Genomic DNA, 21,658 nt, shown 5'->3' with positions numbered 1-21,658 from the left:
TAAAAAAAAAAATCATAAACTTGGTCAATTATGAAGGCAGCAACATCTCGCACCACATTAACTCCACAATTGAAATTTCGAGTTTGACGATAAAGAAATTGACGCTTCTACCCTCTTATCTAGGAGAAACGTGTGGAATAATTAACGCCCAAGGATGGAGACATCAAAGAAACACCCAAAATTTTACCAAAAAAAAAAGAAAAAAAGAAACACCCAAATTATTTAAACACCCAAATTAATAATTTGGGTGGACGAGGAATAATACCAGTCTAAGGAACAGGAATGGCTTCCATGTTTCCACGCCTCTTACTTCATCGCTCGGGACTAGTCGTTGCTTTACTGGGTCAATCAAATGGACCTACAACTGCCCTGGACCGCGTGGGCGTCAAACTGCCCTCACCCTGTCCCTTGAGAGGTTTGGCCTGTTCACCAGGAGGAAGGAAGAAAAGAGAGGGGAAGAGAATAGCAGCCCCTCTTATTTCTTTCCAAGCTTCCGGTAAGACTCATCCCTCTCTTTTCGCCTCCAAATCTCCTCGCAATCCAAGACTCCTTTTCTCTCCTCGCCCCCAAATCAAATCAGCCCAGATTAAGAATCGCCAACCACCTCCGCTAAAAAGTCCAATCTCTCCCTTTCCCTTTTCTATTTTATAATCTATTATATAAATAAAAACCCTGAACTTTTCTTGCTTTAAATGGCGTCAAAGCCTCCGGCCTTCGCCAATCTCTTTCGTCCGCCTCCCGCGCACGGTACTTCTTCATAACCGATTCTCTTTCCCTTTTTTTCCCCAGCCCTTGGAATATTCCTTGGTCTGACCTTTAATAGATTTTACTAGGGTCGGGATCTGCTTCGACCAGCACCAGAAGAAAAAGAAGCAGCCGCCGGCGAAAGAGGAGGAGGAAGGAGTAGGAGGCCGGGGGAGAGTCGCCAACGCAGTCCCTCCGATGGCGGCCGTCACGAGGTGGGAGGGCGTCGACGAGAGGCTCGCCAAGATGGTCTCCAAGGCCAATCTCGACCAGGCCCCCGAGCGCCGCAGGGTCCGGGAGGCCTTCAAGGACGTCCAGCTTGGCATCGACCACTGCTTGTTCAAGGTATCCCGTATCTATATCTATATCTTTCTGCTGTGAAGCCATGATCCACTTCATACGTTTCGATTCGTGTGTTCTTTTACTGGCACGGTGTGATTGTGCAACAATTTGGAGGTATAAAATTCATCTTCGAGTTTCTTTAGCCATGGAAAAGAATGGCGAATTCTTGAAATAAAGACGGGGTATCATGAAAGATTAGTGGATTGAGTATCGACTTGTAGGGTGTGTCAGATTTGCCTATGGGTTACAATCAAAAAAAAAAGAAAAGAAATAAAGATGTGCTTATGGGAAATCTTGGAATAAGGGATTTGGAGTGAATGATTTTTGTTAAACAAATTTCGGAAATGAATAAGAAGCATGAAGTTTTATAGCTGGTTGGGGTGCTTCTACCTACTTTTGGGCGTCTTGCTCTTTCTACCAGTTGGCACCAATGAAAAAAGGTGTTGCGGCATATTGAACGGGTGTGCACCTGCTGGTCTGTATGGTCCTTTTCATATGTAATGGTGGAAAAAAGAATAGAATAGTGCAAGTGGTTCTATTTGTTGGTCATTCGTGAGTTGGACTTTAGCATGGTTACCCTAAAACATACTGTCATATTCTTGACCACAACTTGGATGTCTAGCAGCTAAAAAATGCCAGAGTAAACTATTTTTGTTGGTGGATGTGATTTGGAAAAGTGAGAGGAATTATTGTCAATTGACGTATCCGCCGTTCCTATAATATTGAGTAAATTTTGATTTCTAGTTTCCCTTCTTCTAACAAAGTCGAGTCTATCATGAGATTAATGGGGATTCAGAGAAAACATGCTTAACATGTTACATGAACCATTACTTGATTTTCATAAATATAGGGTTATCTGCAAGCTGTTCCTCACCAAATGCAGTAAGGGGGTAAAATTTCTATAAAAGAAATAAATTTGAACCGATGAAATGGAGAATCAATATTGCTGTTTTACAAACAACAAATTGGATAAAAAAAATTAGTATATCAGAAGGTGCTGGCTCCAAGCTTATTTCCTAGGAACTAGGAAGGGTAAAACAATAGAAATGCAGCTGGAGTGTTGTGGATGTTGGTGTGAAGGATAGAATAGTAGATATAAAATAGTGTAAGATGAATGGACAACTACTAACAGGTTACTGCTAATGGTCTTTGATGCTTAAGCATTTGAAGTTTTATTCTTTCAAATAATTAAAAAAAAACTTATGGAAAAGTTTTATGCATTGCTAAACTTTCAAATCTGGTAACTTGTGGGACTAGAGATTATCTTCTAACCGATTAAGCCAATAGTATATTATTGAATTGAGAAGTGAAAAAAAAACAAGAAGGAAAAAAAGGGGAAAAAGAGAAGATAGATGTGTATACAGAGAGAAGCAGAAGAAAAAATGGTAAAAAGAAACAAGGAAACGAGGATTTGGTTGCAATAACAAAAAATAATTGTGGATATTGGCCCTCATGAAGCCATCAAACCTGAGTTTAAAATAGCTAGAATGTGGTAGTCTGCTTGAGGATGGTGGTTGTTGGAGTAGAATAGGTGAAATGCCTCTTACAAGATAGCTGCCCTATGTACTGTAAGTGCACTTCTCCAAGTAGTCATCCCATTGTTGATACGCTCCCTGGTAAGGGCTGTGGCATCTGCACCATGGGGTAGATATCTTCCTTTCTTTACATATCATCCAGAAAATGTAGCTCAAGGCAACATTGTGTGACTTGATGCAAGTACTGGAGCTATACCTGATAATACTAACCAAATAACTAATACAAGTGCCTTCAAACTAAAATATTAATTAAACATCAAATAAATTAAATTTCTGATTCCAAACCCATCTTACTGAATACAGTTGACACCATTATGGAGTTCAATGTAGGCTTCCAATGTTGATAAAAGTTGGTTAGACATCTCCTTTTTCTGCTAATTTAAAGCTCTAGCCTCCGAGCCTCATCCTACTTGGCCATATTACTTTCGGTGGTTAAGTAGTAATTTTTATTCTGTCCTTTGGTAGCTGTATTAGCTAGTTCTTATAAACATTTCTTTAATAAGGGGCATTCATTGTTTTAAGGGATTTATCATATCTTTGATTTTCTTACTGTTTATCCATGAATGTTTATAGGAAAACTACTCATAATTTTTCCTTTGTTTGTATAACAGGCACAGTATAGTGGAGTGATAATGAAGGAGGTAATAATTTTTTTACATATGTACAGTTTGTACTTCATGTCTTAAATAAATTATATATGATGGTAAATGGTCATAGTTGAAAAACCAATGAGAGCCCTAATCACACGATAGTGGCTTGAAATTGGTATTTGTCATCGTATTCCTTGTATCATATTGCATTGTTGCTATATGTTCTTGCCTTAAAGTACTATACTTATTAAGTTATTTATATATAGTCATACGAGGTAAATTCTAGAGGTTTGGAAATCTTCTCCAAAAGTTGGCTTCCAGAAGGGTCTAAGACAAAGGCACTGATTTGTTTCTGTCATGGTTATGGAGACACGTGCACATTTTTCTTTGAAGGTGTGTATTGTTCACTTGCAGCTTATAATCCTGTACATGCATTAGTTCGTAAAGTATAGATTGCTTTACTTATAACTACATACATTGCAAACATGTTTCTCAAAGGGATTGCAAAAAAGTTAGCGTCATCTGGATATGGAGTTTTTGCATTGGACTACCCTGGATTTGGTCTTTCTGAAGGACTTCATGGATATATACCAAGTTTTGATACCCTGGTGAATGATGTAGCTGAGCATTTCTCTAAAATCAAAGGTATTGATACTGGCTCCCACCTCGTTAAGGAACTTCTAACCATTTAATACAAATCATATGACACACTCTTTTCTTGCGACTCATCAACATGTTAATGCCCACGTCACCTCTCTAAAGTCTTGAGCATGCTACAGCTTGGGCAATTCTGGTCAGATCCATGACAAACCTAAAGTTACTCCAAACAAATGCCTAACCTTAAAGTTAATGAATCGGACTTCACTATGAATCTTCTAGATGAGGCATCCAATTTGACACCAAAATTTTAATTCCAGACATGAAGAGTTGGGCTAAACAGGGCAGGATGGTTCTAGTCAGTTAAGGTTGCCTTAATAGGACTTTGATCATTGATGCACAGGATAATTTGGTCTTGGTTGATAGTTTCGGGTTAGTTTTGCTTAGTCCTACCTCTGGTTGTGTTGAATGCAGCCAGAGCTGTAACCAGGTTGAATTATTCTGTCCCAAACCTGACCCTAGTTTGGTACTTTGTTCTGACCAAATATAAACTATGGGTTAAGTAGCCTTGAGTATAGGTACGTTAACCTAGGTTGTTGCAGCCCTTTATCAAAAATTCAAGATTAAGTTCTGAGAAATGTTGTTAGCCTAATTGTTGAATTCTTAAATGCAAACATATCATAAAAGAAAAAAAGAATAAGAAGACATGGCTTGTACCATCGAACTGGATTGACTTAATGCATCCTATTTCACCATGAGTCTTGCTATTACCTAATCCTCGAATCTGCGAACTTGTCTTGAAAATGTTTCTTAGTACCTCCTTCTAAGTTTGCTTTTGTTCTTTGGGGTTTATGATATCCAGGCAAGACATGGTAGGCACTTAATTGAAAAGTGATTGGCAGTCAAGAAGTCGGTTTCTGTTACAAATTTGAACAAATATTTTTAATAAGGCAATAAGGGGATTTAATTTCAGCATTCACTGGTCAGGGATTTCCAGAGGCTTGACAAAGTTTAAATAATTCTAGGGCGACTCTTTTATGTTTTCTCATAACAGGAGAAATAAATGGCGAGTTGCTACCAGTAAAAGGTTTTTGGGAACTAGGTTTTAGGTAAATAAGGTCAATGCAAGTTATCAGGTTGAAGAATAGGATGTAGACACATTATATTTACACTGTAAAAAGATTCTGATAAACCAATCAGATCTTCTATTTGCAGAAATAGGGAAAGAAAAGTTAGGTAGAAACAGACTGATAGATGACTGATAGATTGAGAGATGTGAGAGAGAGGAGATCTGAATCAAGGAATCATCTTTCCCACAGACCACTTCTCGGTCGCCCATTCCTCTCTTATTGCTTTTCTCACAGCCTCTTTGTTCTTTTCTTCTATGGCCACCAACTGGCACCGTCTCCACCCTCCATGGTTCCAATCAACTAATATCTTGTCAAAATTTCTTGTGATATCTGTGTGTTCATTCTAATCAATTGGGATAATGACTAGACACTTGGTGATAGAATGGTAGACAAGATCCTTATAGTCATGAAATATTGAAATCAAAAATTTTCTCTTGTGACCTATCCCATGCATCAAAGAAACCAAAGTTTCAGTGATTTGCTCATTATTTGTGCCATCTAAATTTTATTTGCTAATAATGAAAATGCTTAATGTAGCCAAAATGTCTAGGATAGCTATCCTAAACTTCAAAGGCAATTTGACTACTAGAGCAATAATGAGTATCCCTGAATTTTTGCAGATGCAATTATTGTGCTACTGGTGATGATGTAAAAATTAACTAGTATCTAAGACAAAGAACATGTATATCAGCTCCATTTTTAATATCATGGAAGAGAAACATACCCTAAAATAAATATGTTTTCTTGTATAGTGCTAGCTAGGAGTATCCAAGAACCAATGATCTTTTTGTAGGAATGATGACATAAAGTAAACCCACTCTTGAGTGATGCACAGGTTGTTGGTTCAAGGATATAGGAAGTAAAGATGATTATAGAATATAGACCTTATGATAGAGATGGGACTTCGCTCTTTGATCAGAAACTAAGAGACCTAGTTTTCTTCTTTTTTTTTTTTTTGATTTTTAAGACCTTGAAAGATATCCAATTAGTTATGTACTTTTTCTAAGAACTGGCAAACATCTGACAGTTTGTATTTTTAATGTCATTATTTATGGAATGGGTTTCTTTGCTGGTTCTTTTGTTCCTCAAAGGCAACTGAGTCGATCAAGCATCAAAGTCTTTATACAACTATTATAGCGGATTTTTCCCATCCAAATAAGCGACCCTCCTATAGTGGCTTTTGACATTTGCTATAGACAAAGAGTTTCAATTGAGATGCATCTTCCTTTAAAAAAGCAGAGAGAGAGAGAGAGAGAGCTCTTCAAATTTGTAATTTATATGTGGAAGCGAGCCATCCCCATGGATTGGAGAAAACTCCTCTCATTTCATAATATTCCTTCACATCATCGAGTCATACAAAATTTATGCTTGACAGAAATGATTTCATGGAAAGCTCAACAAAACATGAGTGACTTTGAGTTGAAGTTTACAAGGTCACTATAAACAGGTAGAATAGACACTTATATGGGCTCTCAAAGATTCTGTGAGCAAGAGAAAAATTTGGCACTAGAGAACAGAAATCAAAAGGAATCAAAGTGTAGCTTCTCCAAGAGTTCAATTGGAACGAAGAGGCCAATAAACTATGCAAGTTTGGTGAGAGGAGGGTGGTTTGGTGGGACATGGTGGAGTAACCGGTAGCATATAGTCAGAGGCATAAGGAGATAAAAGGGTAACGATGTGGTGTTTGGAAGTGGGTGGAAGGGGCCAGTAGTGGTGTTGGTGTTGGGAGGAAGAATAAAGGATGAAAATGAGGAAGATGGAGCTTGTCACAGATTTCAAGCTTCGGGACATATGCCTTCAAAATCTTATGAGATACTTTCTTCTTATGAGATATAGTTGCTCCAAATTACCAAAAGTGCCCATGGATAACTAACTTTGGCAGCTAACTTTATAAGGACATGAGCTGTCCTTTTAAACGGAGGACATCTAGCTTCATTGTTCCCTAGGAACAATAAAGCCATGCCATACACACACAGGCACACAAATAAGAACCTTGTTTACCCATTCTTCAGTTCTCTTTATTTTTTAGAACCTACAAGAAAAGAAAAAGAGAAAGAAACAAAATGAAAATACAACTATTTCAAAGAAAGCTTTGTGTTCCAAGTGATGGAGGCCAGCATAGGCCTGTGCTTTTTTAAGCTTGTGTCAAACACCTAGTAGAGTTCTTAAGCATTGAATGTGAATCACTACAATATGCTGTCAATTATAATGATTCTTTGCTGATTTGAGAACCTCTTAAGTGATATATCGGAATTATAGGAATTATAATCCTAATCATAATCATCTGGCCTTTTCCCAACTATTTGGGATTGGCTTAATGGATTCTTATTTGCTAAGTATTCCTATCTAGGGCCATCTTTGATGTTATTCAAAGTTTCTCCATATTCGTCCTCACAACCTCCATTTGTATTAATTTAAGTCTTACTTTTCTTCTTATAATCTTCAATACAAACTCAAGTGACTCTCCTTACACGAGCCTACTCAGATCTTTTCTGTACATATCCATACTATCGAAGATCTGAAAGGCTCCTCTTGAGTCATACATTGGAAAGAATAAAAAAGGCAAAGGATGCCATGCACATTTCTGATTGCAGTTTATTATCAGAATTTTAGAACACGAAAGGTTGTAGGGATTATATTTGAGGATTTGGCTAAATGAATCTTAAATGATAGAGATTAGCAGTTAAGTTTACAGCATGAATTGGCTAGCTTTCTAGTTTTAAGGCTGGCTCATGCTGGTGGTTGTGTTTGATGGCTGGTTGAAAAGGAGATGGAAGTGAGGGCTTTGAATTTGATTTTAGGACTGCTTTTTGTCCTATGGTTGCAAAAATAAGAAAAGGAACTAACAAATAGAGGGTAGAAATTGAAGAGAATAGATAGATCGAGAGGGGTATCTGGACTCACTTCCACAAGTTCTCAGACCATGATCATTTCTCCAAACCAAGGCAAGGGAGGTGGCGCAGAGAGAGGATGGAATTGTGCAATAGAGACAGGATGTCTAGGGTTTGTGAAAATTCAGTAGGGTTTTGAATTTATTTTAAATGATAATAGACATTATATATTTTACATTAGTGAATATATATAAATAATGATACCAAATAATATATATAGCTTTAGGTAAGCTGGGTTAATATACTTTCTAGCTAGTTTGAGCTTACCCTAATGTAATTGAGCCACATTTTCAAGCATTGGCTTGCTGACCTGCTGGGGCATATTCCTTTTGTTCATGCCTGCCCAAAATTGGGTTGGCAGGTTGGACTAGGTGTGTAGGCTGTGGGGCCTAATTTGCTTAGGTCAAATCCAGGATACTTTCAGATACCTTCTTCTTTTCTCTTTCTTTGGTAGATGCAGATACTATGACAATGAATGGTTAATTTTAGGTCTTGTTTGGATGCTTCAACAAGGCATCCACCGAATATATTATATATGGTGGTGGCTGGAAAGAGCTTAGTCGGGGAGAGAGCATAGGAAAGAGAGTTTTTACAAATGAGGGAAGTTTTGATCTGTTGAGTCCCAAAAAATTGGGATACCAGAAATCAGTATCCATAATTTTTGGGATTTTGTGGTTCACATGATCTCCCAATTTCATCATTTTTTCCCACGGTGGCTGCCTTTCTCCATGACAAATACTGTTTTGTAAAAACATTGCCCGATAGATGATTCGGGCATCCAAATAGGGCCTAAATATTTTGATGTTCGTGTTATTTAATGGAGTATGAATATGGATTTAAATGATTACTAGAAGATTGAATTTGTGAACATTGATGTAATTGTATATATTACGGACTATGTTACTGTGATAGTGCATTATGCTTTGTTGATGCATTTCAACATGTGAATATGTATATCGCTATATCGTAGTCATATCCTATCCTATTTCGTTCCAATATTTGTTCTGTTGACATATCTGTTTTTTGATGTATCCATATCCTGTATCCATGTCCATGCTTCATAACTTACAAGCTAGAGTTCTTTTGCTAAAATCGATAGACAACACCCAGAAAACTAAATTAGAAATTTGAAAAGCTCATTTTTCTCTAAGAATGGATTGTAGCATTAATTGTCTATGCTTTGAGCCTTGAAAATTATGAACTTGAGTATAATAATTATGAGCTTGAGTATAATAATTACACAAAAGAAATGTTGCATGGCCTGATCCTGCTTGGCTTCTTAGAGTGAGCTTGTTTAATCATAAAATTAATACTGTGATGGTGGTAATGATTCACTGAAAACATAATAACAAAATTTGCCCATGCTGATCGTGCAACTATTACCCATTGTGACCATATGAGTTCCATACTAAGATGATTGCTTGATTGCTGCTAAATGAAAGGATTAATTTTAATGATCCAAAAATCTGAATGTGCTGTGATTTTTAACACTAGATAAGACCTAACTGTTATTATTTCTTTCTAGAATATAAATATAATATTTCTACTTGTTCCATACATTGGCTTGCAGAAAATTCTGAATATCAAGGACTTCCTAGCTTTCTATTTGGACAATCCATGGGTGGAGCAGTTGCACTGAAGGTACACTTAAAACAGCCTCATGTGTGGGATGGTGCAATCTTAGTTGCGCCAATGTGTAAGGTAATTGTGCCTGAACTTGATTTAGGGGTCTTAGTATCTGGCATTCTTGTCTTAATAAATATTTTTTTTCTAGTAGATGGCAGAAGATGTTGTTCCACCTTGGCCTGTTCAGCAAATTTTGATTTGTATAGCTAAAATTCTTCCAAAAGAGAAGTTGGTTCCTCAAAAAGATTTAGCAGAAATGGCATTCAAAGATATAAAAAAGCGACAACAGGTTGGTTGTTGTACTACTAATCGGATTAATTTAGCTTGGGTATGAGTAAGTTATAGCAGATCTGACTTTACATTAAAGTTTGAGCTATACGAGTCCTGTATCATTAGTTCACCTGTTGGACATTGTAGCATGTATTTATGTAATGACAAACACTTTGCATTGCGTGTATTATGTGCTGCTTGTTTTTTCCCCTTAAAAAGTTGCAAAATTCGTCACTGCTACAAATTTATTATATGGAGGATATGATTTCATTTTCTGTTTAATGCAGTGTTCTTACAATGTCATTGCTTACAAGGATAAACCACGCCTGAGAACAGCGCTGGAGTTGCTTAGGACCACCCAGGAGATAGAACGCCGATTAGAAGAAGTATGAGATTCTTTTCCAGATATGTTTGCTATATTTTGATCATGCATGCAAGAGAATTTTGTGTGAAAAAAATATTCTCATTGATGTATTTGTCGTGCATAGCCAAAATATCCACAAAACTTTGCAAACCACATTTGGTGTCAGAAAAGCGCAAGTTTGTGAGAGCAACATTTACAACATTTACCTAATTTCCTCTGGTGCAATACTGAATTTTATCCATCATATATGATAATAATAGAGTTTGTGGGAATATGAAAAAGGACCAACTTGATTTAAGAGGATGTTGTCGTTTGATTCTAGGCAATTAACCACCAGCAGTTATCTAATAAAAAGTTGCTGGATTACTAGATTTTTGGAGTTGGTAAATATGTGTAAGTGCTGCTTGTCATTGTCTGATTGGGGTTTTTAAGTTCAGTTTAATGGTTTGATTGGATGTGAGGGTGAAGAACTGAGGATGGAGAACAGTGAATCTCTATAAGCAAGTTCTGGTGTCAATAGTGAAACCTTAGTAGCTTGAATCTTCTACGTAGGATGATGCACTTGCTTGGAATCTTCCCAGATTCTCGAATCTGCACCTACTTTTCCTTTCTAAAGAGTGTTTCTATAGTATCTGCTTCCCTGCACTCGCACCTGCACCCGATTAAGCAAGTTTTGGTGTCAATAGCGAAACCTTAGTAGCCAGAATCTTCTACGTAGGATGATGCATCTGATTGGAGTCTTTCTATCGCACTGGCACCTGCTCGCCCCTGCACCCAATTCTAGCAACTAAAGGTGAAACCTGGATTTTGCTCTTATTACTAAATGGACCATTTTTAATGTTAGGTTGTAAATTTAGTGCACCTTTTATTGAATAAAAATTTACCGATGATAAATTGTGACTTTGGTGGAGTGCTTAGGGCTTAATTCTATCTCATCAATATTCAAGATTGAACTTGACTTTCAAGAAAAGCATAGAAGTTGCCCCAATTTTTTGGGGGATGAAAGGAACCAAGCAACAAGTTGATTAAGCTATTTAAAGTTTCCACAGTATTTTAAAGCTTATTATTTCTTTTGGTTCCTTGTGATGTCGCTTTTGATTCTTCAATTATTGATGAATTGAGTTTAATGAAGAGTAAATATATTTTAGAGAGTACAGGAGCTGTGGTTAATGTTTAATTATTAAATAAGTCTTTTAGGAAGTCTTATTGTTGCATGTATTATTTCTGCACAAATCAATCTAGACTCACAGGCACTAACATATACACACACATATAAAAATATATTTGCCTATAGACATGATTACTGATGCATGCTAGATTATTTGAAGTTCACTTTGGGCTTCTAGTAATGAATGAATGACAGTTATTTGTGAAGGGGGTGTTGCCTAGGTGTTGCCTAGGGGAAAATACATCACCATCCATTTCTGACATTATTTCATACTTTAAGTTATTCTTCCCCTCAATTTTCTTTAGTCTTCTGCTACTGCCAAGAGTCACAAATTTTAGAAATCAAGGGTTTGGTGAACCCTCTAGTGTGTGACTATTCATTCGACTCATGTTGCACTCAATGAATTCTCTAGGGCTGAAAGCAGGTTGGATCGTATCCGTCTCCGTATTTAGTTCGGATCAGATTTGGTCCAGTTGGATTCGGATACAAATTTCGATAGTCAGTTTAAAAATCTCCCGGATATAGATATGAATACAGATACACCTGATTTTTCTAGATTCGGATCTGGATATCCGTATAATAAGGGTAAGTAAAAGAAAGAAGTTTAAGTTAAGTTAAATCAAGAAACCAATTAAGTAATTAACAAAACCTAAATTAAAAGGAACCCAGATATCAGATGGTTCTCACTTAAGATACTAACGAGAATACGGAATACCCATTTCAAATTACCCCGCACGCCTGAAAGGCTCAAATCTCTTGTTTGTCCGTTTCATCCTTTTTTTTTTTCTCTTCAAGCAATTAGAGTTTCGAAGATTCCATCCACTTCCTATTTTCCACCAGGCAACTGCAACTGGCGATAGCCGTGAGATGCCTTTGAGGCACCATAATTCCGTTTACTTCGGCGACGAGCAACCTCGAGCAGTATATCCGTTATAAAATTATTAGATTTTATTATTGATAAATGCTTGTTAAAATTATATTTTTTTAATTGAATCTTTCTTTTACAATCATATTTTTATTGCTAGTTTTTATCATTGAATTTTGCGTAGGTATCTAATTTATATCCGTATTCGGACAAGAAAATGTGGATATGTTTAATATCCAATTCGTACCTGTATCCGTTTAGAACAAATATGAATATTAATTTTGATAGCCGTTTAATATCTGTGTCTGTGTCTATATTCGTTAAAAAATATGGATACAAATATGGATATATCAATATTCGATCCGTATCCGATCCGTTTTCAGTCTTAGAATCTCATATGGTTTTTGGGTTCCATGAATTTCCACCTCTATTGTAGAAAAGCATTTACAGGTCTCCCAAACAGGGCTACCTTCAACAGTGGTACATAGGGTGTTAAAGTCTCGGTCAACAGGGACTAAACACTATAGTTCGGTCATGGAGGGACCAGAGGTAACTTTCCCTGTAATTTGAAGGGTGTAACCTGTAATGGTTTTGAGAGTATCTCCATTACTACCCTTAGAGTATATAAGATTTCAGTATATCTAGTAGTGCTTCATATTCAGGAATAATTCAATAACTCGTAATATTTGCTTAGTTTTTGCAGAAGTTACTAATTTACTTGTTTTTCGGCAATAAAACATTATATAATGATTTTTTACTCAATATAGAAAAGCTAAGTTTGCAAAAACATTGCATGTAAAACTTGTATTATGTGATTAATATACTGTTTGTAACCATTTTGGCAAAATAAGTACAGTGCCCTCTTTTTAATGATCTCAACCATGAACCCATCAGCCAAGACACGCTTCCCACCCCTTGCATCTCTCTTCTTGCCCCATCTTGCCCACAATCAAGCAACAAACAACAACCCCTGTTATCTATCAAATCAGTGACCAGTCATCAAATCACCTCCCATGCCGATGCATGTTTATCTTCAGCGATAGCTTCCTTTTTGTGGTTGCGGAACTATTATTCGAGATTATATGCCCATAGAATATAACGGATCTCTTTTTCATTTTCAGGTTTCCCTGCCACTGATTATTCTGCATGGTGAGGCAGATATTGTAACTGATCCATCGGTGAGCAAAGCTTTGTATGAGAAAGCAAGTAGCTCGGACAAGAAGCTGTGCCTTTACAAAGATGCATACCATTCTCTTCTTGAAGGTGAATCTGATGAGATGATATTTAAAGTCCTCAATGACATTATATCATGGTTGGATGAACACTCTGTCAGAAGGGTTCCTTCGTGATCAGGTTTACTTTGAAATCTTCCTCAGTGCAATAGTCCTGGCATGCAATGTTCATTATATTGGTTTGTCAAAAATCTTTTAAAGATCAGGATGCTAATCTTTTAAGCTGCAGCACATTGCTGCTTCATCCATCAGTAGCACTGATCTAACTTGATCATTCTGTAAATAGTACCCATTGATTTCTTAAATTAAATTTTGTAGACTATATCCTCATTTCCTCTCATAGGTAAGTAGTTGTTTTTTTTCTTGTTTTCGCTTTCCCTTTGGCTTCTGAAATAAGGATAATTTTGAAGTAAATAAAATTAAATCTCTAATATTGCTTCTGTTTTTGTGATTTAGTGCCATGTGATCTGCTCAGGAGATATTGAGTGTTTGGGGATTACAGATCTCTTGAAAATTTCAGTGAATATATTTTGAATATCATGTAGTAGTTATAAAGGCTATGGTGTATATGTATTCCTTCAGCCCACCATGGGCGAAGGTTATTGTTAGTCTCTTGGCACGATCAGACTGGTCTTTGTTGAATCCATGATTGAAAAACAATGTAGACCTTAGTTTTTTTTGAGCATTCGGTGACATGATTAATTGGTAGCTAATGCTCAATTGCTCGATTATTTGATATCTATAAGAAGACACATTCTGTGGAAGATATATTTATCCAATATAATTATCAGCATATAACATTTGATGGAAAAACTATCAAGTACTGAAATTTAAGGATATGTATGTGCAGACGTTGTCCTCAGTCCAAAGATCATATTGCAGAAATCAATTCCATGTGTTCAAAGAACTAGTATTACTTTATTGTCTGTTATAATAGAACAGAACCATGTTCTTTATCAACGACACCTAGTAGTGCTCAATTAGCATGTCGCTCCAGTCCAGCATATCGAAAGCCATTCACTTAGAATTCACTCAAAACGGGGATGTTTTACATCACTCACAAAGAACCACAAGAGAAAGCCCCTTGTCAATTTATTTATTTTGCTTTTGTGTGTTGGAGGTTGCCGGCAATTTTGTGCCTGCTAGACGGTTGGGGTTGCACTCCCCTGAAAAAGTTCTGTTTGTCATTTTATGAACAGTTTTCTCTAGTTCTTATAAGCCTAAAATTTTTGATTGACAAAACCAAAAACTTCAGCCAACGAAAACTTTTTGAACAGGGCTGTATGCTTATGGATTTAATCATGTCTAAATTTTTAATGTGTCATTTTAGTCTGTTAAGTTTGTTGATCTAAACTTTTCCTGTATTAATCTGATTTTGAGACTGAAAATGTAGATGCAGTCGTGAGGCATCTCTTCAAAGAAAACTGCCATCTTTTTTGTAATAAAAAAAATGCACGGTTTAACATAATGATCCCTGCCCGTGATAAGGGTACATTTCAGTCTGAAGATGCATGCATAATTTATGCGACTATTTTATGTGTACCTTCACGGATTACTTTTCCTGTTCTTAGAACTAGAGAACAATAATCATACTTGTAGCAGCATATTATTTGACAGGGAATGATGTAACAAAAGCTCATCACACATGTATCAAAGGAAAAGCAGTTCGTTAGGAATATGAAAAGTCCTTCAGCTATGTTAGGAGCTATGCAGCACTAAAACGTTTAGTAGAAGAAACTATCTATTAAGTTGACCCTGTATAGCGCTCCTAAAACAATTTCTTGCCTCCTTACGATAACCATTTGTTCTGAATATTGATCTTGAAGTATACACTTGTTTTGATAACCAGGGAAATACCTCTCCCAGATTTCAGCTTGTTCAGGTGTGGAAAAAAAATGCCAATCCTCGTGTCCAACGAGCATGGTTTCAACAAATCTAGAGTATGTATAAAAATATAAGTAGATCATGCACATACCTAACTGTACTAGTTTTCTGATTAAGGTACGGGGAAATCCCTGTCCACAAGAGAAGCCGTAGAGAAAAGGACCGATTATTCAGGGACCATGAAATTTGGTTGTGACACTCGTCCTCTATAAGTGAAGTCGTCCGACCGTCAGGTTGGGAAGTCCCAACTGGAATTGAGCTATTTTTCCCCCCAAGAATAAGAAGAAAAAGACATGTAGGGGTTAGATTTTCTGATCCGAACTTCATACAAGTTGGCTATGACCAAAGCCTCGCATTGATCGGGGTTACAAGAGCATGGTTGTATTTTGCTATTATGGGCCTAGCTCGGCCTGAGTCAGGACATGGATCTTAAAAGTAGAATATGGTCTATTTGCTAGTGCTGGTTCTTCCAAGTCATCAGCAGTTGTATCTTCTTTTAAGAAATACAGCGGTAATATGCCATATCCAAGGGTTCTAGCTTGGTTCGCTCCACCAAAAGTTTGGCTAGGTGAAGTAGATTGATGGCTGGTCCGACAGGTTGAATCGAATGATCTCAGTTGGATTCGGAATGAGTCAAGGTTTCATATGTTATCATCCTATGTCGCCCGATCCAAGTATGACTTGGCCCGACCAGTTGCGACCCCTACCTTCACCTCTTTTCTGTGCTGCTTGTTTCTCGCTTGTCCCCATCTAAACTCTCGTAGTTTAAGTAGGAAAAGACCCTAACCGGGGGTCTGTAGAGCAAGTTAGGCCGAAATATGTAGATATCCGGGGATGAGATCGAGATTTGTCCTTCGGAGAAATCTGAAGGGCGAGTCGCAAATCCTCCGAGTCCCCAGGGGTGGTGGAAATCTCTGTTTTAAGTGGATTAATCCATTCCTAGTTTTAGGGATTGAGGGATCGACAGGCATTTTCAACCCTTCAATTTCTCTTGCTACTGGATAACACGCAGTGTGAAGCATTTCTCTTGTTCCAAGTTGCATGTTGCACCTTTGCTAGCCTCTTCCATTAGCTATTTTCGGTGAGATTGGCTTACATTTATGGTTGTTTTCATCAATGTCACTATTTCCTCATGCTTCGGTAGGACACATGTAGGGTTTATGACCTGATTACAGGAAAGTGGAGAAGTTATCAACTTAAGACTAAACTTGAATAAGCAAGCATATGAGCACCAATTAAGTTCATTGCTTCTGTTTCTTTGTTACACTTCATGAGTTGAAGTAGCGTGGTAATCCACTTCTTCTCAAGGGACGAGAAAAAATTAAAAGGTTCATCGCTCGAGTTAGTTGCCTGAAAAGCAAGCATCTAGAGCATCTTAACGACACAATATAAATCATTACAGATTTATACATAGGGCTACAAATAATGGTTTCACCTCCTTCACTTGGAGGAAATTCAAATTCGAGTTCAAACCTTCTTGACGATGGTGACAAAATGGCGACGAAGATGTAACATAATTTTTTCATTGATGTGAGATGTAGTTTAACCATTGATGTTATTCCCTCTTTATTTATTATATTCAACTATGGCATGCTATCTTTAATGATGGTGATAGGGTCAAAATTATGATAATTACCATGGATAAGCCTTAATTTTTAATTTTCTTTGCTTAAGAATATCTTTTCAATTTTAATTATTAGGAAAGATATTATTTTTCATGTTTTCAAAAGATGCAACTTATTTCGGAAAAAAAAGAAATCCATAGATAGAGGGTCAAATAACGAGGTTTTGGCTTTCTTTAAATGCCCCTAACCTCCCAAGCATCTGTTACCATCATTGAGAAAGTTCCATAAACTATTCTAATTGTGAACGAAGTTGACAATAGCAAACATGTGAATTCAATTTCTTTATCTTATAACAAATTATAAATAAGATCTATGAGTTTCAATTTCAAAGTCAATGATGGCAATAATATAATTTTTAAATATATTTCAAATAAATGCCATCAAATTCATTTTAGTTTTTCTTTTTTTATTTCCTTCTCAAAAAATAGGTGCAAAAATGTCACGACCTATCTTGTTTTATCATTTTCTCTTATTACGAGGACCTACATTCTTGTCTTTATGTGTATCCCCGTTAAATGGAAAGAAAAGGTATATATAGACGCAGTTGAAAGCAAGCAAAACGTCAAAAAGATCACGTCACAAAGTATGAATGACACTGTTGAACTGGGAATTAACTTAATGGATGGAACCAAAATAGTGCTTTGGACGTATCTTCCTGGACTATTCTAGGAACTCCTTGATGATCTGATAGAAGACAACACTTACATGCGTATAAAAGATCCGAAACTTGTGAATTAATTTCGATCAAATGAGAATGATTTTTGCAATTATAGAACCTAAATATAGTTTCATACCATATATCACATGACCCTCATCATCAGTGGCTTCTAGCTCTCGAAAGGCCATTATATATACTTCAAAAATGGACAAATGATATCAAGGTTCTTAGATTTTTTTTTTTTTTTTTTTTAAATGAGTAATAATATGTGGACATGTTAGGTTTAAACTAGGAATTAATATATATAATCCTAGTAGGCACAATTACTGAGATGTTTTCTTTCAGATGGATATAAGATTCTTGATGGTCACCTCTAGTCTCTTTTATTATTGTGAACATTGTCTTTGATAGTACTCCCAACTTCTCCCTTGCGAACAGGTTCCGTATAACCATTATTGCCATCTCCCATGGACCAGCGCCATAAGACCTGAACAGTCCTAAGATGTTAAAATTTTCATTGTGGACCTTTGTCGACATGAGAACTCAGGGTTGAGCCAAGATTAGTTAAACCCATTTTATCTTGTTGCAAAAAAGGCCAGCTCTAGTATGTATAGAGACAGCAAGTGAAGAACTGGTCATTTACAGATACCAAAATCAAAATTCAAGACCAAGAGGAACAACCAGAGGACCAAATTTGGTAGGGCAGTATCGTCAAAGTCAAGGTTTGTGACCAATGAACCATCACCTTTGAAGTTTTGCCACCTCCCAAGATATTTCAACTTGGCTCAAGTTGAAATCTAGCTTTAGATTCATAACTTCAACACATCATATTCATGCATGTAGTAACTACTAATGTTGGATTCTCTCTCTCTCTCTCTCTCTATCTATCTATCTCTATCTATCTATCTATCTATCTATCTATCATTTCTATTCTTATAATTCTGGCATCTTGCTGAACCATTTAAATTGCTTGTGTCTTGCGTTCCTTTGCAACTGCTGTTGAGTTGGATTTGCCCTGAAGAAGATTGATGTATCTCCACTACTTAAGATCATCAACCCTTAAAAAAGAAGAAGAAGAAGAAGAAGAAGAAGAAAACCCTACTTTTTTCCTCAAAGGAGATTCTTACCAACTTCTCTTGATTACCCACTAACGGAATCTAACCATACCGGATCTCTAATGTACTCTTGGCATCTTAACCCACCACCTGCCCCACCAGTGCAGCTGCACAATCTTCAGTCCAATTTAGTTTCTACTTCCATTCAGGAATGGTCCAATCCACAATTATTCCAAAGGTAGATTTGAGCCTTTTCCTGAATTAAATTGTTATACTACCTGGACTCTTGTGGTCGCATGCATTCCAATCATATAACACAGAAAGGAAGCATAACAAAAAGATGGTGAGCCATGGGCTACGGTATACATATTCATTCTTTTTCGTTTCGCTTTGTTTTGTTTCTTTCTTGTGGTTTGTGCTCCAAAGTAAGGATAAAAGCGAGCATAGACTGGTCAGGCTACATATGTTTAGCTGGATGGCTTTGCCATAACACTTAATTGGAAAGCTTTTATTCGGTCTCAGACTCACTGATTAAAGTGTTTGGTATCATCCAGAGCTCTAAGAACATTAGCTTTGACAATTCATGCTCGAGAAACTAAAAATATTACTGAAGGTGGGTTGGGAAACCCTTGCCTCCTTTCATTCTCTAGGCCTTTTTCTCCTATTGTCCCAACAAGTCTTCAACCAAGAACTGCCTTGGGTTTTAAGGTGCCCAATTCGGGAGGGTTGGGAGGGAGAGAGAAAGAGGCTGAATAATGCAACATTCCTCAGTTGATATCCATTTCTCTTTCACTTCACTCTCAAACCCAAAGCGGTGGGCGGAAAAAACATGCAAGAAGAAAAATAAAGGTTTGTTCCAATAACTCACTTGGATGGGCAATTCCTTATTTCTGTTTTCATTCAGAATGAGCAAGTGGTTGCTGTCCCTTAACCTTGGAAGTTATCCCGAAATCGATCCATGGTAGAGGGGGAATCCATGTGCTGGTCATGTCCATAGCCACAATTCCAATTCATCGCATCTGCTTGATTCCCGGAACTGTCTCTAGTCATAGGCGCTTGTACCCCTTCCATGGAGAAGCTGTGAGCAAGAGGGGCTCCAAAGAAAGCGTAGCTCGAATCGGGTCCATAACTGGGGTGATGTGGTTGGCGCTGGGAGCTACTGCTGAGGACATGGCCTATGAAGTAATCACCGACGGAATGATGGGAAGGAGGGTAGGATGGTGGGTGAGGTATGGGGTGTGAGGAAGAGGTAGGGTAAACATATGGTTGTAGAGGTGGTGGTGGTGGTGGTGGTGGTGGTGGTGGTGGATGTGATGGTAGCCTCGGATAGACAGGCCGGTATTGAAGACACGGGTCTCCCATGCTGCCACCTCTATGCTGGAATCCTCCTGGAGGGATAGGTTGTGTGTTCCCGAGATTTAGATCTCTCAAGCTGCTGTTTTGATCAAAGAATCGATATCATTAAGGACTAGATTGTTGACAAACTTTAAATCTCTACGATGAAGAAGAAAAGGAGAGTCTCTACCTAGGAAAGTAAAAATACTTTTGGTTTCGCAGGAGGAAATGGAAGATCAATAAGCATTTGGGCTCAAAAGGGAAGGAAATATTTATAGATATAGGGAAATGTAAGATTGAGCAAAGTTTCTTTGGTCACTTACCCCACATGAGCGCTGGCCCCAGCCAGACCTTCATTGCTGAACACGAGTTGACGAGCACGGTTAAGAGTCTCCGTCTCCCTCTCTGATCGAAATCAAAAGAAATCAACATGAATGCTCAAACACTACTAGCTAAAACAAAGTGCTTGCTGTACATATTATCAGGTAGTTTAAAAATAGTACTAGTAAATCTTATATTGAGAACATAAAACCCATGATTCTAATCTGGTAGTGCAACTGCTATAGCAGTGCTCTTGCCTTGGCGATGCCGGTTCATGTGACCACCCAATGCTTGAGACTTGCAGAACTTTAGGGAGCAAAACCGGCACTCGTAGGCCTTTGCGCTGTCATCTTTTCCTCCGCTCTTCTTTTTCTTAAACCCTGCACCATTTTATCCTCTTGAGTAAATTAGTAATTGACTAGGAGAAAAACGCATGATAAAAACTATAATCAGAACAAATAGACCAGTAACTTTACTGTTCCTACTCTCTCTCTCTCTCTCTCTCTCCCCCCCTCCCTCCCTCCCTCCTTTACTTAAAAAACTCTAAATCATCATGTAAATTATTTTTTAATTTGTTTCTTAATTATTTCTTATGCTTCCCAACGTACTAGCAGTATCGGTGGATGCAGCAGTTGTCGTCGAGCTCTCCTCCAAAGCCTGCTTACCGTATTCCTCCGGCAAGTTGTTGAGGTCTAATGGGTTTCCCTCTGGTCTCCTGCAACCAAAACAAAGAACACACTTGTTAAGTTTCCAAAAGGACAGTTTAAAATAAGATGAGAGGAAAAATGAAAGAAGAGGATGAATGGAAGAAGGGTTATACATGGGAGTGCAGTCAAGGAGAAGACAAGGCAAAGAAAAAAGAGAGATGGAAGAAAGGTTGTGGAGACGAGAGCAAAGACTGCAGTTTGGGACTGCAATGTAGGGAAGACTGTTTTTAAGTGAGGGTGAAGAGAAAGTGATAGAGAGAGAGAGAGAGAGAGAGAGAGAGAGAGAAAGAGTAGAGAGAGGCGATGAGGCTTGAAGGTTCTCTATCAGTTTTCCACTGCCCAGCCGTCGCTTTCTCTCTCGTCATCTTCCGTTCTCTTCTCTCTCCCAGTTTCAGTTGTCCCCCCCCCCCCCCCCCCTCTCTCTCTCTTCTCTTAGGGTGGTAATTTCGCGTCCCAACCTGCCAAATTGATCCGCAGCCGCCCCCTTCAAACGAGCTCTATTATGCTTCAAATCTAGTCCGAGGGTGACCACGCCGGTGGAGCCGAGGGAGCTGCCGGTGTGGAGAGGGGAAGACGGGAACCACCTTTTGTGCAACGGCCGCGGACATGCACAAAGTCTCACTAGTTTTTCCGGTGAGGATCCTCCGACGATCAAGTTAGAGTAGACAAATTTTGGTCCAGCTCAAAGGGTCTCTTAGGGATTACCTGACCGAGCTATT

General features: G+C 37.8%; 2 protein-coding genes across 5 annotated transcripts; one reads left to right on the top strand and one right to left on the bottom strand.

Annotated features, from left to right (window-relative positions):
- The first annotated feature begins 248 nt into the window (after positions 1–248).
- On the top strand, positions 249–14,118 carry LOC103712899 (caffeoylshikimate esterase-like). Of its 4 annotated transcripts, XM_008799604.6 has the most exons (11): positions 249–496; positions 705–747; positions 834–1,089; positions 3,233–3,262; positions 3,478–3,604; positions 3,710–3,856; positions 9,400–9,530; positions 9,607–9,744; positions 10,013–10,111; positions 13,244–13,475; positions 13,811–14,118. In XM_008799604.6, the coding sequence occupies exons 1-10, from the start codon at positions 283–285 to the stop codon at positions 13,469–13,471; spliced, it is 1,413 nt and encodes a 470-aa protein (XP_008797826.2). In that variant the 5' UTR covers positions 249–282; the 3' UTR covers positions 13,472–13,475; positions 13,811–14,118. The 4 variants fall into 4 exon arrangements, with proteins under 4 accessions (XP_008797826.2, XP_088578152.1, XP_038984692.1 ...); XM_039128764.3 differs by lacking the exon at positions 13,811–14,118 and having other exon boundaries at positions 403–496; positions 824–1,089; positions 13,244–13,684; XM_088722026.2 differs by lacking the exons at positions 705–747; positions 13,811–14,118 and having other exon boundaries at positions 380–496; positions 13,244–13,796.
- Positions 14,119–18,584: 4,466 nt separating this feature from the next.
- Positions 18,585–21,182, bottom strand: LOC108511508 (zinc finger protein STAMENLESS 1-like). The gene is made up of 5 exons (XM_039129669.2): positions 21,053–21,182; positions 20,841–20,947; positions 20,490–20,612; positions 20,235–20,316; positions 18,585–20,011 (listed from the first exon to the last, which is right to left on the bottom strand). Coding segments are annotated over exons 1-5 (822 nt in total). The 5' UTR covers positions 21,055–21,182; the 3' UTR covers positions 18,585–19,503.
- Between the last annotated feature and the right edge of the window lie 476 nt (positions 21,183–21,658).

The sequence above is a fragment of the Phoenix dactylifera genome, chromosome 5, assembly GCF_051530095.1.
Source record: "Phoenix dactylifera cultivar Ajwa chromosome 5, Ajwa_hap1_PhDact_Kaust_v1.1, whole genome shotgun sequence".
Classification (NCBI taxonomy): Eukaryota; Viridiplantae; Streptophyta; class Magnoliopsida; order Arecales; family Arecaceae; genus Phoenix; species Phoenix dactylifera.
This window is presented reverse-complemented; position numbering and strand designations above follow the sequence as displayed.